Source organism: Narcine bancroftii (assembly GCF_036971445.1).
Source record: "Narcine bancroftii isolate sNarBan1 chromosome 12 unlocalized genomic scaffold, sNarBan1.hap1 SUPER_12_unloc_2, whole genome shotgun sequence".
In the NCBI taxonomy this organism is placed as follows: domain Eukaryota; kingdom Metazoa; phylum Chordata; class Chondrichthyes; order Torpediniformes; family Narcinidae; genus Narcine; species Narcine bancroftii.
In genome coordinates, this window is record NW_027211808.1 from 8,542,364 (window position 1) to 8,560,447 (window position 18,084).

Consider the following 18,084-nt stretch of genomic DNA (forward strand, 5'->3'; position numbering starts at 1 on the left):
CTTATCTTTGTGAGGTTTTTCAGTTGGTTGTTTTTCCAGACTCTTTTGTGTAGTCTTCCAAAGGCGCTATTTGCCTTGGCGAGTCTGTTGTCTATCTCATTGTCGATCCTTGCATCTGATGAAATGGTGCAGCCGAGATAGGTAAACTGGTTGACCGTTTTGAGTTTTGTGTGCCCGATGGAGATGTGGGGGTGCTAGTAGTCATGGTGGGGAGCTGGCTGATGGAGGACCTCAGTTTTCTTCAGGCTGACTTCCAGGCCAAACATTTTGGCAGTTTCCGCAAAGCAGGACGTCAAGCGCTGAAGAGCTGGCTCTGAATGGGCAACTAAAGCGGCATCGTCTGCAAAGAGTATTTCTCGGACAATCAAGTACTACAAGATAATATGGACAAATCGGAATGGGAGAAATCTGTTTAAATCGGAAAATGATTTAAATTTTGTTTTTCCTTAAGATAACTGGATGTGTCATGATAGTGTATGCATTTAGAGGTATTTTGATTTATTTTTTTTTCATATATATTTCTTTGGCTTTCCTTAAGAGAACTGGCTGAAGGGGTGGGGTTTCTTTTTTTATTTTCATAAATATAAAAATTTTGTTGTTATTTTGGATGTTTACCAATATTAAAAAAAAGTTTGGGGAAAAAAAACAGGAATCCGACTGGGGGCTTCGCTCCAGGGGGAGCCAGAAACAAATATCACCCTGGAAACTAGTCATCTGGATGGACCAACTCAATTCCCAACACACCGTGTTAGACGACCAAACATCAGGAGCCTGGGGCTGAAGAGCAGCTAGATCTTGATCACCAGCCCTTTAATGCAATCAAAGGGCTGCAACCCCCGCTAATCAGGCAAGAGATGAAGCATCCAAGCCACACACCTCACAGGTCAATCGGGCAGCCCGTGAGCGGTTTCGGGCCACATTCCCGCCAGGTCCCAATATTTTGGCAAATGATTCCAGCAACAAAGATCCCAACACTGGGAGCGAGGTAGCATGTGATCAGTAATTCCGGCGGGCCGGAAGTGCCCAGCCGCGCGCTCCGCTGCCAGTTCCTGTCAGTTTGAAGAAGATGGCGGCTGTGGAGGGGGAGTGCTGCGCCTGGAGTCGCGGCTACTCGCAAAGTCACTGTTAAAGCCTTACTCGCATGTTTAGCTTTCGAATTTCTCACTGTTGCATTAATGAGGTGAGTGGATCCCACTTTTCCCCGGGGTTGGGGGGAGGGGGGACTTGCTGCCCCGGCCCATGTCGTCCCGCGGCGAGCTGGGGGGCCCCGGCGGGGTGTGAGGGAGGCTGGGTGACTGGGCCCCTCGGCTGCTGCAGACGCCTGGGCTCGGCCTGTGTGCAAAACCCGCAGTGCAGCGTTCTCCTCTCCTGGCCTTCTCGCTGCAGCCCCGCACTCAAAAATAACGCACAATGCCTTTCTGATCCTAGTATGTTTATTTGCAGAAGATTGAAGGCTAACGCTACCAAAGAAACGCAAGAGAAACGAAACAGGTACGATTTGTTTTTAGTTCGTTTTGGGGATTTTGTATTCAGGTTGAATTTTGGGAGGGAAAATTGTGACCTTCACCATTCCCTTGTTGAGTACAAATGATGGTGCTGTTTTGTTGGATCTGGCTTTAAAGCAAATTATTGGGTGGGGGGGGGGTCGGGGGAGGGGAGCGAGCTCGGTAGTTTTGGAAATATTTTCGGACTGCATCTGAAACTCAAAAGTCAGATTAGCCTCTCAGGTGTAGGACAAGACCGAGATGTACCCATTCCTCCCCCCCCCCTCACATATGGTTATTGATAAACATAAACACTTTGATATAGGAATTGACGAGTTGCACTGAAAAAATTAAGGTATGAAAACAAGTGATCATTACTGTTTTAAAAATAATTTGGTGGAGATTTCCAAGTTTGAGGAACCTTACGATTGTAATCACAATCCTATGTAGTTGATTACATTAATTTGTATGAAATAGTTGTAAATAAATTGTGGTAAAATGTCTTTTGTAAAGTCACAATTCTATTAATGTTTTAACACTTTTTTGAAGTTATTGTTGGTGCTTTCACAAAGTGACATTTTTTAACAATTTGTGTGAATTTGCCTTTAATGTATCAAGATGCCAATGAGATTTGCAATCAGCCAAAAAAATGATCAAAAAGTGGAAAAAAAATGGTGAAAATCTAATAAAATCAGAAAATGCTAGCCCAGCTAGTTGTGCTGTATTTGTGGAGACAGTAACCTTTAATTTTGCAGGTGATAAAATTGGTCAGTGCTGACAATTTTAATCAAAGTGGCCATTTTTTTCTTTGGCTTGTGGTAAGTTTGTATTTTATTTGCTTTAGGATGAGATATAATGGAGAGATAAGGCAGAGAAATTTAAGAAGAGATCTGCAGAACCTGATGTTTAAAATGCTGAAAGCTAATGGTTATGTGAAGGAGTTTTATGAAACCTATGTTGAAAGAAATATTACTGTAAAGGTAGGAAGGTCTGAAGTAAGTCATGGTTTGAATGTTTGAGATTTTTGAGCAAATCTGAGTATCAGTGAATTGGTTTGGAAGTACATTAGGGTTTGGATTAGAAAAGCAATTCACTAAATAGCATTTTAAGGCATTAACCCATTCAGAGTGTGCACTGTCATTTATTTGGTTAATGTGGGTTCACATTTGTTTAATGGTTCAATTTTGTTTTTGAAGTTTTTGTTCATGGTTTTAGATGCCCCTATGTCAGCACCTTGTTGAAATCTGAGTCCGTAACTGGAAAGGCATATGCTGTTAACAATTCAGACTGATGACTTTAATCGGATTGTTTGGAAAACGGCTAGCAACCTCTTTCTCCCTTCACATTTCAAGTATTTGCAGTTTCTTTGATCTTTCTGACTAAAGTAAAAACTCCATACACCAATATTTTTGTTACTTATTTTGACTCAGTCTTTTGCTAGGCTTTGTATTTATTGCTCCAACATGAGTGGCTAGTCTTTCTGAAGTGGAGGCTATTTTCCTTATTCTATGTCTTCTCAGAGCATTGATCAATGGTCTTCAGTTCTGAAATGTGTCAAATTTTGTTTGGTATCCCTTTTATTGGATAACTTGAGGTGTTTGCTTAGTATGTTTTTTTTAAATTACAGTAGGCTTTGGATATCCTGAAGACATGTATAAATATATGTCTAGTTTAAAATAAGATTTCAAGTTTTGGGAATGAAGAACCAATATGCCATTGAGTCCGGATCAAAGGGCAGTTGTAATAAAATTGACAATAGGATTTGTGCAACAGAACTTCAATTGAGACAAAGTTTAGGACAGATTGGGGTGCAAGATAATGAATATTGTGGTAATAAGTGTGGGTATTGACAGTCATGGTTGTAGGTCTTATAATGATGGCTAGTGATATAAAAATTAAATTTTAAATTCAGACATGCAGCAAGGTAACAGGCTCTTCTGGCCCAAGTGTCTATGTTGCCAAATACACCAATTAGCCTACAAACCATGTATATTTTTGATGGACACTATTTATTTGAAACAATATTATGAATTCATACTTCATCAAAATCACTTAAAATTGCAGGAAAAAAGAAAAAGAAATTTGCATCCATTTAATTTTTAAATTTATTTAATTTAGACACAGCACAGTAACAGGCCCTTCCTGCCCACAAGACAGTGCTGCCCAGTTAACCTATCACCCCTGGTATGTTTTGAAGTATGGGAGTGCATCCAGAGGAAACCCACATAGACGTGGGGAGAACGTAAAAACTCCTTACATACAGGTTGGGATTTGAATCCTGATCGCTGATGCTATAACAGTGTTGCACTACCCCTGCCACCCATAGTGTGCAAAAGTATTATGCTAATGTCTTTAATTGTTTTCTAAATTAAGTGAGTCCATGTCTAGCGATACATTTTGAAGAAGAATCATTCCTACGGTTGTTCACTGAAGTTTATGTACAGTGTCACAGTATACAGATACTCCCCGACATATGTCGAGTTCTGTTCTAACTAACCGATCGTACCTCGAAATAGACATGTCGGCAGTATGTTAGCGTGGCATGTAGTCTCCACTGCCTCGTGCTCTCCCGATAGCCCACTATCAGTCCCATGATGATCCCAATGTCCTGCACTTTCCTGAAACCCACTGTACCTGTGTTCTTTTATCCTGAGAACTGAGAGAGATGCATAATGCCGGGATATCATCTGGTCACTATCGTATGTATGCAGCCGATAGGACTGGTGGACCAAACATAATTTTTTTTACTTATATTTTTTATTTTCAAACATTTATAGTTTTTGTTCAGTTTTATGTACGTAGTTGCATAGGTTGGGAGTATCTGTGCTGATAATATGAGATGAATTAAGGATAAAATAAATGTTATACAAAATAGTCTATTTTCTCATTTTCCATCATTTCTAGACTAATTTTTTTGAAGTTGGATTAAACATTTTTTTGAATGTTCTTTTTGCTGAATTTTCCAACTGCTACCTTTCCTGCCCTTCTGTCTTGTTTTCATTTCTTAGTGCAACAGACAGTTTGAGGACATGCGAGTGACTGCTTTAAGAGTAAGGATGGGAGAAAATGCGGCCTTGGTCAATGATATCTGTCTGTAGGTTTGAATGAACACTTTAATGGAATTCAGCACAGATGCATACCCAAGACTGAATAAAATTCATGATGTCTTTTTTTGAACTTTGTGTAATTTTACATTTGTCTTTTCTTCTATCAATAATTGAATATGATAATTTTTTTGAGGGGAATTTTTTAATGATCCCTTTTCTAGAAGGATAATTTTGCTCCTTTATGTTTGAGTTGTCAGTTAAAAAGTATTTGATAAACATTAATATGTCTGATGTAGCATCCTTTCCAGTATCTTTGGGTTTAGTCATTTGTACAAACACTGAGTTTAATTGTTTAACAATTTGGTTCAAAAATTAAGTTTAATAATTCAACTTTTCAGTTCAAATGTCATTATCCATGGTTGAAAATGTGAGTAGACCTGCTGAGAGAGGAAAAGCAATCGCCCAGCCTTGCACTGTCAAACCACTTACCCCAACCCATCCCGCACTGGGATCTCGTTAGAGCCTGAACCTTTGAAAGATGGTTTGAGAACTAAGTGGTGTGATCCACTACAGGGTTACTAATTTGGTCTTGCTGATTCTGATGTATGTTGCATTGCAAATGCTCATAGACCTAAAATTCCTACTCTCTTGTTTGGAAAATGACTGCAATTATTAAGTACCACAATCAAGTTTTCTAACAAGATATATTGAAATAAAAGTTTTAAATTTGCCTTAATATAAATATATCTGATGCATAACCTACAATTGCATGTATAGTTTAAGATTGCTGCATGTATTGTTTAAAGTTACTTTAAATTGAATTATCAAAAATGTATACTATATGTGGTATTTGTTGAAAATACTGTAAACGTGTTGAACTGATGGGTTTGATATAGAGCTATAAATCAGGGCTGAGTCATGGTGATGGTATCCCAGAAATAGGTAGATGATCATTATCAGATAGAGAAATCTGTAATTGAATGGTGACTTTTAATTTCTTATTGTGTTAAAGTGAATGTCATACCCTCTAATTCCCTGGTTGCTACTGGCTTATGAGAAGTACATTCTCATCACTCCAGATTGTATCCCTTTATTTCTCATGTGGATTCTTTTCCCAATTGACACTAGCCATACACTGCTTTCTTTATACAAAGAGAGCAGGTTTATAGGAGCACCTAGAACAGTTCAATGACTGAGCCTGCAAGGATCCTATCCAATACTTTTTATGTTGGTTAAGTTTAATGATTTGCTTTCAGAAGCAAGTTTTACCAATGTTAAGGAGCAGAGTGTATCTTGGCAGCATTGGTTTAAGTGATGTGCATTTGTGACTCTTATGCCAAATGTAATGCTTGGAATGTAAGTCTGCATTCAACCCTCCTGAAGATTTCCCTGGAGACCATTTTGCTTGTATGAGAACTGAACAGACTTTCATTTAAAACTGTTTCAACTTTGAGTAGGTACCATATGATATAATGGCTTGTGACTTTGTTTCTCTGAGAAGAATGGAATATACTAAAACTATTTCCTTTTTTCTAACATGAAAGGGAAAACTATCCAAAAATGTAAGATATATTGAATTCCAACTTTAAATGGAGATTTAATCTTTTAAAATTGAAGGCATGTTTTAAAGTTTTGGCCTACACAACATTTTACTCAAAATCACTGGGAGGTAACTGAAAGTAACAAATAAATTTGGAAAAATTCTCCAAATTTGAGGTGAATACCAGAACTATGGTTCAAGTGATGAAGCTTCTGTCAAATATTGACTGCTCAATTATTACTTTGCATAAGAAATCTAATTGCTGAAAAATTCAAAGAACTGAAAGAGAAGTAATGTCAAAAAGTACTTTTCAAACATTTTATTATTTTTGCACTTGTTCATGTTAAAGTGCAGAATAGCAACTTGAGTGTCAAAGACACAGAAAATTGAAATCAAATTAAGCTATATTCAGAGTCCAGGTTACCTGAAAAGAATAGCAAAAATATTTTTTTCATTACTTGGTCATGGTCACTTCTGCATGTTCCTCCATGCTAATTTGGTGTCATGGCATGTTGGTGTGAATTGTTGCAAAGTTCACAATTTGCTTAATGTAGTTTAACTATTCAGTGACCCTTGTTGTCTTATTCTTAGTTCATTTCCAGCTACTGTATTTTAAGAGTTAATGGCTGCACTAATCTATTTTTGTTTTGAGACACTTGTCTGCCATCCTCATAATCCATAAAAAGTGAGATAGAGTAGAACATGCGCTCTTTGGGCCTGATAGAGCAGATCTTCAACCTTGTATTCGCTTTCCAGTCTGATTTGTGTATTTGATTCTAAGCTCGTTTATTTATCATCTGATTGCACAAGTACAACCCTTTGAAACAGTGTTCTCTGGTCCTCAGTGCAAAAAACATTCAAACACACAACCAGACATAACACGCAAGAAAACAAGCTTCATGAGCAGAACAAATATACAGTTATAAAAATAAATAAATAAACGTTGTTTAATAAATAGTAGAGTCTTGGAGAGTTATTTTTAGCATTTCATAAGTTGTTCAGCAATCTCATTGCATGTGGGAAGAAGTTATTTCTCCGGCTGGTGATACTGGCTATGATATTCCTGTAATTCTTTCCCAGTGGGACTAGCAGAAAGATGCTGTGTGTGGGAAGATAGGGATTATCAATGATTTTTGCGACCTCTCTTCATACAACTCTCCCAGTAGATAATGTTGAGGAGAGTGAGGGGAAGGGAAGGGAGACCCAAGTGTCCCTTTCTGCTGGTCCTGTGGATTGACCTCTGATCCAATTCTTTACAGCAACCATACCTCACTGATGCAGCCAGCCAGGATGCATCCTTATGGACATATTCAAAACATCAGTGCAGCAGTCAATCATACTTCAAGACAGCCACTATCATCCCAATATCAGATAGGACAGCAGTAATAGGTCTCAATTACTACCTCTCTGCAGAACTGACCTCCACCATTAGGAAAAGCCTCGAGTGTCTGGTGATGACACACAACAAAGTGCACCTGTCAGAGACATTAGACCCATTTCAATTCATCTCTAGAAGAAACCGTTCCATTAATGATTCTATAGCCTTGTCCCTTCACTCTGCCCTGTCCTATCTGGAGAATGAGGGTTCTGTTCTCTGGTTCTCTTGCATGAGATTTTCTATCTCCTCTCTGCAGTGTGACTCATCGCTATTGCTGATGAGGCCAACTACTTTTGTGTCATCTGCAAACTTAATGACTGTTGGATCTGGCCTTGTGGATGTGAGTCAGTAGGAGTGGGCTGAGCACACAGCCCTGAGGGACTTCAGTACTCAGTGTGATGGTGCTTGATGTTCTGCCACTGACCTGGACAGACTGTGGTCTTTCCATTAGGAATCCAGTTCCCGAGAGGGGCATTGAGTTCCAGTGAGGATAGCCCCTCCAAAAGCCTCTGAGGAATGATCATATTAAATGCCAAGCTGAAATTGATGAACAATAGACAATAGCTGGAGTAGGCCCTTCGGCCCGTCGAGCCAGCACCGCCATTTTATAGATCATGGCTGATCACTACCATCAGTACCCCTTTCCAGCCTTATCCCCAAAACCCTTAACTCCTTTGCCCACTAGAGTCTTATCTAACTCTCTTTTGAACATAATCAGCGAATCTGCCTCTGTGGCAGAGCATTCCACAGATTCACACTTCTCTGGGTAAAAAAATGTTTTCTCATCTCCGTCCTAAAGGGCCTACCCTGTATTCTTAAACTATACCCTCTAGTCCTCGTCTCCCCCATCATTGGGAACAAGCAATCTGACTTCACCCTGTCTATCCCCCTGATAATTTTGTATACCTCAATCATGTCCCCCCTCATCCTTCTAAACTCCATCGGATACAAGTCCAGTTTTTCTAGCCTTTCAGCATATGTCAACCCCGCCATCCCTGGAACTAACCTTGTAAATCTGCGCTGCACACCCTCTATAGCTAGAATGTCCTTCCTCAAAATTGGAGACCAGAACTGGATGCAATACTCCAGGTGGGGTCTCACCAGGGCCCTGTACAACTGCAGAAGGGCGTCTCTGTTCCTATACTCCAATCCCCTCTTTATGAAAGCCAACATGCCATTTGACTTCTTCACAGCTTTCTGAACCTGCATGCTAGTCTTCAGTGACCAGTGAACAAGTACTCCCAGATCCATTTGCTCCTCCCCACTCCCTTGCTTGTCTCCATTTAAATAATACTCAGCTTTCCTATTATTGCCCTCAAAATGGATAACCTCACATTTGCTTACATTGAACATCATCTTCCATTCAGCAGCCCACTCCCCCAACCTGTCCAAGTCCCTCTGCATTTTCCTGACATCCTCCTCACACCCCACACCGCCACCCAGTTTCGTATCATCTGCAAATTTGCTCAAGTTATTAATAATCCCCTCATCCAAATAATTTACATAAATTACAAACAACTGAGGACCCAATACCGATCCCTGCGGCACTCCACTCATCACATCCTGCCATCCTGAAAAAGTCCCGCTTACCCCAACCCTTTGTTTCCTATTTCTTAACCAATTTTCTATTCATGTCAGCACCTTACCTCCAATACCATGCTCCCTGATCTTGCCCATTAGTCTCCCATGCAGTACCTTATCAAAGGCCTTCTGGAAGTCCAAATACACCACATTCACAGGCTCTCCCAAGTCCACCCTCTTTGTCAAATCCTCGAAAAATTCCAGAAGGTTAGTCAAGCATGACTTACCCTTAAGGAATCCATGCTGACTAGCCCTTATACTATTATTTCTGCCTAAGTATTCTGCTATTACTCCTTTTATGATAGACTCCAATATCTTCCCCACCTCCGACGTCAGGCTGACCAGTCTATAATTTCCCGTTTTCTCCCTCCCTCCCTTCTTAAAAATCGGCACCACATCAGCCACTCTCCAATCCTCAGGGACCTCCCCTGAATCTATGGAACTTTGGAAAATGTCGACCAGTGCTTCCACAATTTCCATAGCAACTTCTTTAAGCACCCTGAGATGCAGCCCATCAGGCCCTGGGGATTTATCAGCCCTCAGTCCCAACAATTTATTCACAACCTCCTGTTTCTGGATCCGGATATCAATTAGATCCCATACTTCCCCAGGAAAGTTCCCCAAGTCTCTTGATACCGCATGACCACTACCCCCTAACTGACCATAACCTATATCCTCCTTGGTGAAGACAGTTGCAAAGTATTTGTTAAATTCCTCAGCCATCTCCTTGTTTTCGGTAATAATTCCACCCTTTTCCATTCTTAATGGACCAATTTTAGACCAAACCAATTTCTTCCTCTTCACATATTTAAAAAAGCTTTTGCTATCCTCCATTATATTATTTGCTAATTTCCTCTCGTACTTAATTTTCCCCTCTCTTATGACTTTCTTAGTTACCCTCTGATGCTCTTTGAAGGTTTCCCAATCCTCTAACTTCCCACTCTGCTTCGCTATCCTATACTTACTCCCTTTGGATTTGATATTACCCTTGATTTCATTAGTTAGCCACAGTTGCCATTTGCATCTCCTAGAGGCTTTCCTCCACTTTGGAATAAATTTGTCCTGAAACCTGTGAAAAATGTCCAAAAATACCTGCCATTTTTCCTCAGTTGTCCTCCCAGCTAGTGTGTCTTTCCATTTTATTTTGGCTAGCTCCTCCCTCATAGCTGCATAATCCCCTTTATTTAACTGCAGTACAGATGCTTCCGACTTCCTTTCTTTTTCCCTTTCTAATTGCAGCTCAAAAGTAACCATACCATGGTCACTATTCCCTAATGGCTCCCCTACATCGAGGTCACTTATTAACTCTGCGTCGCTGCACAGCACCAAGTCCAGAATCGACTTCCCCCTGGTAGGTTCCTCCACTAGCTGCTCCAAGAAAGTATCTCGTAGACATTCAATAAACTCAGTCTCTTGTGCTCCTGCCCCCGTCTGATTATCCCAGTCCACCTTCATGTTAAAGTCCCCCATAACTACTGTATTGCTACCACTTTGACATGCCACTCTTAATTCCTGATTTATACTTCTACTGATAGCTACTTTTCGGAGGCCTGTAAATGACCCCCATTATGGTCCTCATGCCTTTACAATTTCTTAATTCTATCCAAACAGACTCTACCCCACCTGTTTCAATGTCTTTCCTTTCAAACGCCTGAATTTCATTTCTTACCAACAGAGCTACCCCACCTCCTCTTCCTAACTTTCTGTCTTTTCTATAGGACGTGTACCCGGGAACATTTATTTCCCAATCCTGCCCTTCCCGCAGCCATGTCTCCGTTACTCTGACAATGTCATAACCTCCCATTGCCATTTGTACCTCAAGCTCATCCATTTTATTCCTTACACTCAGTGCATTCATACACAATACCTTGATACCATATCTCCTTTCTCCCTCCACCTTTGTTCTCAATGCACTTGCCCCTACTCTCCTATTCTTTTTAGTTCCCTTTTTCCTTATTGTTTCACTGTCTAACGGAACCACCCCTATACTCACTCTCCTATCTGCTTCCCTATCAGTCCTGTTCCCTTCCCCCTGCCAAATTAGTTTAAATCAAATCTGACAGCATTTTTAAACCTAACTGCTAGTATATTGGCCCCCATTGCATTCAGGTGTAAACCATCCCTCTTGTAGAGGTCTTGTCTTCCCCAGAAGAGATCCCAATGGTCAATGAACCTGAATCCCTGCACTCTGCACCATTCCTCCAGCCACACATTTAACCTCCTGATTTTATTATTTTTGCCTCCACCCATGTACAGCACAGGTGGCAGCCCCGAGATTACAATCCTGGAGGTTCTGCTTCTTAACCTCCTTCCGAGCTCACGGTAGTCCCTCTTCAGGTTCTCCTCCTTCATCTTATCCACGTCATTTGTACCCACGTGTATCAGGACTTCTGGCCGTTCACCTTTCCCCCCCCCCCTCCCCCAGGATACTCTGAACCCTATCCGAGATGTCTCGCACCCTGGCTCCTGGGAGGCAACACACCATACGGGAACACTTGTCAGGTTCGCAGAATCTTTTGTCTGTTCCCCTGACGATGGAGTCCCCAATGACCACCTTGTTCCCCTTCCTTCCTTTCCGCACCACCGGTTCCCTTGGTGCAACCTCTGGCAGCTTATCTTCCCCAACTACATCCAATACACTATATTTGTTGCTAAGAGCAGTAGCACCGGGGTGCTCACCACAGAGCTAGCAACATTCCCCCCTCCCCTGACAGTAGTCCACTTACCTGACCCCCCCAATCCAGGGGTAAGAACTTCCCTGAGCGTTGTATCTATAAATTCTTCATTCTCCCTAATAAGCCTCAGATCATCAAGCTGCAACTCCATTTCTTTAATTTTATTTTTTAATGCTTGTGTCTCATTACATCCCCTGCAGGTATGTCCTGTGGGAAGATTTAAGATCCTGTCGCTTACCTCCTCACTCTCACTTGCGAGCCTAAGGTCATCAAGCTGGAGCTCCAGTTCATCAACTCGGCCCCTAAGAAACCCCACCTCTTTGCACCTGGCACAGATATGGTCATTTGGGAGGGTGGAGGTCACCCATGGCTCCCACATCTGGCAACTTGAGCAGAGCACTAACCCCATAGGCATGGCTCAGCTTTTTAATGTATAGTGCACTCACCTAGGAAGTGCTAATAAAAACAGCTAACCTTTCGCTCCGCCTGCTTTCGCCGAAGCCTGGTGAGCCAAAGCCTGGAAGTCCCACTCCTTCGCTGGGCCAAAGCCTGGAAGTCCCACTCCTTTGCTGGGCCAAAGTCTGGAAGTCCCACTCCTTCGCTGGGCCAAGGCCTGGAAGTCCAACTCCTTCGCTAGGCCAAAGCCTGGAAGTCCCACTCCTTCGTGGGCCAAAACCTGGAAGTCCCACTCCTTCGCTGGGCCAGAACCCTCATTCTCCAGATGGGACAGATCAGAGTGAAGGGACAAGGCTATAGCATCATTAATGGAACGGTTTCTTCTAGAGACGAATTGAAATGGGTCTAATGTCTCTGACAGGTGCACTTTGTTGTGTGTCATCACCAGACACTCGAGGCTTTTCCTAATGGTGGAGGTCAGTTCTGCAGAGAGGTAGTGATTGAAACCTATTACTGCTGTCCTATATGATATTGGGATGATAGTGGCTGTCTTGAAGTATGATTGACTGCTGCACTGATGTTTTGAAGATGTCCATAAGGATGTCCATCAGTTGGTTGGGGCAGTCCTTCAGTACAAGACCAGTTAAGTTGTCTAGTCCCACCTTCATTAAGGTTCTACTCACTTCACTGTGGCTCCGCAGGGGGAAATCTATCAGGGGGATATGGAGCTTTCTTCTGTGTCAGCCAGTTATTCTTTTTTTTTCAATTTCTTTATTTTTCACACCATAAATCACATTAACCATGATACACACTTTTTCCTTTTCACACATATACAGTGCCATTTTCTCCACCCCCCCTCCCTCCATCCATCCCACCCTCCCTACCTCCCCCCTCCCGTCCATTTACGGTACAAAATCTAGGATACATTAAACCAGTCAGACAATGTTGTCATTCAATAAAAATACACCAGAAATTCCACTGAGTCCATTCTTTTCATTTCCTTTTCCTTCCGTTAACTTAGGTAGTGATTGTCCCCGGTAGGTTTTCGCTATTGTGTTTCATGTAAGGCTCCCATATTTGTTCGAATATTTCAATATTATTTCTTAAACTATATGTTATTTTTTTCTAATGGAATACATTTATTCATTTCTATATACCATTGTTGTATTTTCAAATTATCTTCCAATTTCCAGGTTGACATAATACATTTTTTTGCTATGGCTAGAGCTATCTTAACAAATCTTTTTTGTGCATCCTCCAAATCAATTCCAAATTCTTTGTTTTTTATGTTACTTAGGAGGAAGATCTCTGGATTCTTTGGTATATTGTTTTCTGTAATTTTATTTAATATCTGATTTAGATCTTCTCAAAATTTTTCTACTTCCTCACATGTCCAGATTGCATGAATTGTTGTTCCCATTTCTTTTTTACATCGAAAACATCTATCATATACTGTTGAGTCCCATTTATTTAACTTTTGAGGTGTAGTGTATAGCCTGTGTATCCAGTTATATTGTATCATACGTAACCTCGTATTTATTGTATTTTTCATCGTTCCAGAGCATAACTTCTCCCATGTTTCCTTTTTTATCTTTATATTTAAATCTTGTTCCCATTTTTGTTTAGTTTTACCATTTGTTTCCTCATTCTCCTTTTCTTGCAGTTTAATATACATATTTGTTATAAATCTTTTGATTATCATTGTATCTGTAATCACATATTCAAAGTTACTTCCCTCTGGCAAACTCAAACTGCTTCCTAATTTATCTTTCAAGTAGGATCTCAAATGGTAATATGCCAGCGCTGTATCTTGAGTTATATTGTATTTCATTTGTTCAAAGGATAATAATCTATTTCCTGAAAAACAATTTTCTATTCTTTTAATCCCTTTTTTCTCCCATTCTCTAAAGGAAAGGTTATCTATTGTAAAAGGGAGTAACTTGTTTTGCGTCAATATTAGTTTTGGTAATTGATAATTTGTTTTATTTCTTTCTACATGAATCTTCTTCCAAATATTGAGTAGTTGATGTAATACTGGAGAAGTTCTATGTTGTACCAATTTTTCATCCCATTTATATAATATGTGTTCAGGTATCTTTTCCCCTATTTTATCTAATTCTAATCTGGTCCAATCTGGCTTTTCCCTTGTTTGATAAAAATCTGATAGGTATCTTAATTGTGCGGCTCTATAATAATTTTTAAAGTTTGGCAGTTGTAAGCCTTCTTGTTTATACCATTCTGTTAATTTATCTAGTGCTATCCTCGGTTTCCCCCCTTTCCATAAAAATTTCCTTATTATATTCTTTAACTCCTTGAAGAATTTCTCTGTCAGTTGTATTGGCAATGCCTGAAATAGGTATAATATCCTTGGAAAAATGTTCATTTTAATACAGTTTATCCTTTCTATTAGTGTTAGTGGTAAATCTTTCCAATGCTCTAAATCGTCCTGTAATTTTTTCATTAGTGGATAATAATTGAGTTTATATAGTTGGCCGAGATTTTTATTTATTTGTACACCTAGGTATCTTATTGCTTGCATTTGCCATTAAATGGTGATTCCTTCTTAAATTTTGAGAAATCCGCATTATCCATAGGCATTGCTTCACTTTTATTTATGTTGATCTTGTAACCCGACACTTCTCCATATTCCTTCAATTTCTTATATAATTCTTTTATTGATAGTTCTGGTTCTGTTAAGTATACTATAACATCATCCGTAAATAAACTGATTTTATATTCCTTGTCTTTTATTTTTATCCCTTTTATATTATTTTCTGTTCTTATCAATTCTGCTAGTGGTTCTGTAGCTAACGCAAACAATAAAGGTGATAGTGGGCATCCCTGCCGTGTTGACCTGCTTAAGTTAAATTGCTTTGATACATGTCCATTTACTGTCACTTTCACGAATGGTCCCTTATATAATGCTTTAATCCAATTAATATACTTCTCCGGTAAACTGAATTTTTGCAATACTTTGAACAAATAATTCCATTCTACTCTGTCAAAGGCCTTCTCTGCGTCTAACGCAACTGCTACTGTTGGCGCTTTATTCCCTTCTACTGCATGAATTAAGTTAATAAGTTTACAAATATTGTCTGTGGTGCGTCTTTTTTTGATAAATCCAGTTTGGTCTAGATTTACCATTTTCGGTACATACTCTGCTAATCTGTTTGCTAATAGTTTGGCTATTATCTTATAATCTATGTTAAGTAAAGATATTAGTCTATATGACGCTGGTGTGAGTGGATCTTTCCCTTGCTTTAGTATTACTGTAATTATTGCAGTTTTACATGAATTTGGTAAGCTTTGTGTTTTATCAATCTGGTTGATTACTTCCAGGAGGGGCGGAATTAATAAGTCTTTAAATGTTTTATAGAATTCTATTGGGAATCCATCCTGTCCTGGTGTCTTATTATTTGGTAATTTTTTTATTATCTCTTGTATTTCTACTATTCCAAATGGCTCTGTTAATTTATTTTGTTCCTCTATTTGTAGTTTTGGTAGTTCAATTTTAGTTAGAAATTCATCTATTTTCCCTTCTTTCCCTTCGTTTTCAGTTCGGTATAATTGTTCATAGAGTTCTCTAAAGTTTTCCTTAATTTCTTTTGGATTATATGTAATTTGTTTGCCTTTTTTCCTTGATGCCAATACCATTTTCTTAGCTTGTTCTGTCTTAAGCTGCCATGCTAGGATTTTGTGCGTTTTTTCAACTAGTTCATAATATTTCTGTTTTGTCTTCATTATATTCTTCTCCACCTTATATGTTTGTAGTGTTTCATATTTTATTTTTTTATCCGCCAATTCTCTTCTTTTAGTTGTATCTTCCTTCATTGCTAATTCTTTTTCTATATTTACTATTTCCCTTTCCAACTGCTCTGTTTCCTGATTATAGTCCTTTTTCATCTTGGTTACATAACTTATTATTTGCCCTCTAATGAATGCTTTCATTGCATCCCATAGTATAAACTTATCTTTCACTGATTTCGTATTTATTTCAAAACACATTTTAATTTGTCTTTCAATAAATTCTCTAAAATCCTGCCTTTTAAGTAACATGGGGTTTAATCTCCATCTATACATTCTTGGAGGGATGTCCTCTAACTTTATTGTCAATATTAAGGGTGAATGGTCCGATAGTATTCTAGCTTTATATTCTGTTTTTCTTACTCTATCTTGCATACGAGCTGATAACAAAAATAGGTCTATTCTTGAGTATGTTTTATGTCTAGCCAAGTAATATGAATATTCCTTTTCCTTTGGGTGTTGTTTCCTCCATATATCCAAAAGTTGTATTTCTTCCATTGATTTAATTATAAATTTGGTTACTTTGTTCTTTCTGTTAATTTTTTTCCCAGTTTTGTCTATATTTGAATCCAAATTCAGGTTGAAATCCCCTCCTATTAATATGTTCCCTTGCGTATCTGCTATCTTCAAAAATATATCTTGCATAAACTTTTGATCTTCTTCGTTAGGTTAATATACATTGAGTAGATTCCAAAACTCCAAATATATCTGACATTTTATCATTACATATCTCCCTGCTGGATCTATTATTTCCTCTTCTGTTTTAAATGGCACATTTTTACTAATTAATATAGCTACTCCTCTTGCTTTTGAATTATACGATGCTGTTATTACGTGTCCTACCCAATCTCTCTTTAATTTCTTGTGCTCCAATTCAGTTAAATGTGTTTCTTGCACAAATGCTATATCAATTTTTTTTCTTTTTTCAGTAAATTTAGCAGTTTCTTCCTTTTAATTTGGTTATGTATTCCATTAATATTTAAAGTCATATAGTTCAACATAGCTATTTTATACTTTGTTTATCTTTCCTTTCTGTTTCTCCATCATTACCTTTCCTTCTTATACATTTCTGTTTTCTTGTTTTGAACCCTTTATAAGACAACATTCCTAAAACATCAAACATTTTCCTTATTCTCCTATTTAATACTTCTTTAGCCCCAATCTCCCCTTCCCCTCCTGAGTTGTCCTTTATCCCTTGTCGGACAACCACATCTCCTCTCTCCATTTGGATTTGCGAATTCACTCGCAAGCGTCAGCTGATTTTGCAGTAACCGTAACTCCTCCTCACCCAGCCCCCCCCAGAAAAGATTTCACTTTTCATATGTAACAGAGGTCACTCTTTTAATTCCCTCCTTATTCCCTCTATTCCATTTCCTTCCCTTATTAATTCTTGTCTATATTCTCTATATTTTCCTCTAAATACAGATACATTCATGTATGCACACTATACATATACACACATATACCTCTTTACCCACATACATATAAATCGTGGTCATTTTTACTCTTATTACATGTCTTCATCTCTCTGCTTGTTTTGTAGTTGTTCTGCAAATTTCCTTGCTTCCTCTGGATCCGAGAATAGTTTTTTTCCATAAGATCGTTTTCGCTGTATTGAACTCCTTCCTCTTCTTCAGGAGTTCAAAACTTATGTGTCTTTTTAGTTCGCAGTCTTTTGTACTCTCGTTACACGTCTTCATCTCTCAGTCTATTTTGTAATTGTTCTGCAAATTTTCGTGTTTCTTCTGGATCCGAGAATAGTCTCTTTTGCTGTCCTGGAATAAATATTTTCAATACTGCTGGATGCTTTAGTATAAATTTATACCCTTTCTTCCATAAAATCGCCTTTGCTGTATTGAACTCCTTTCTCTTCTTCAGGAGTTCAAAACTTATATCTGAATAAATGAAGATTTTTCGCCCTTTGTACTCCAGTGGCTTGTTGTCATCTCTTACTTTTTCCATTGTTTTCTCCAGTACCTTTTCTCTTGTAGTATATCTTAGGAATTTTACTAAAATAGATCTGGGCTTTTGTTGTGGTTGTGGTTTAAAGGCCAATGCTCTATGTGCCCTTTCTATTTCCATTTCTTGCTGTAGTTCTGGACATCCTAGGATCCTGGGGATCCAATCTTTTATAAACTCTTTCATATTCTTGCCTTCTTCATCTTCCTTAAGGCCCACT

General features: G+C 38.9%; 1 protein-coding gene across 4 annotated transcripts in view; it reads left to right on the top strand.

Moving 5' to 3' along the window:
- The first annotated feature begins 1,060 nt into the window (after window positions 1-1,060).
- Window positions 1,061-18,084, top strand: part of LOC138750153 (trinucleotide repeat-containing gene 6A protein-like) — a 188,093-nt gene continuing 171,069 nt past the window's right edge. For all 4 annotated transcript variants that reach the window (XM_069912294.1, XM_069912293.1, XM_069912295.1 and 1 more), the window contains exons 1-2: window positions 1,061-1,180; window positions 1,444-1,491. In XM_069912294.1, coding sequence (XP_069768395.1) covers window positions 1,176-1,180; window positions 1,444-1,491 — 53 coding nt within the window. In that variant the 5' untranslated portion in view covers window positions 1,061-1,175. The remainder of the gene's footprint in view (window positions 1,181-1,443; window positions 1,492-18,084) is intronic.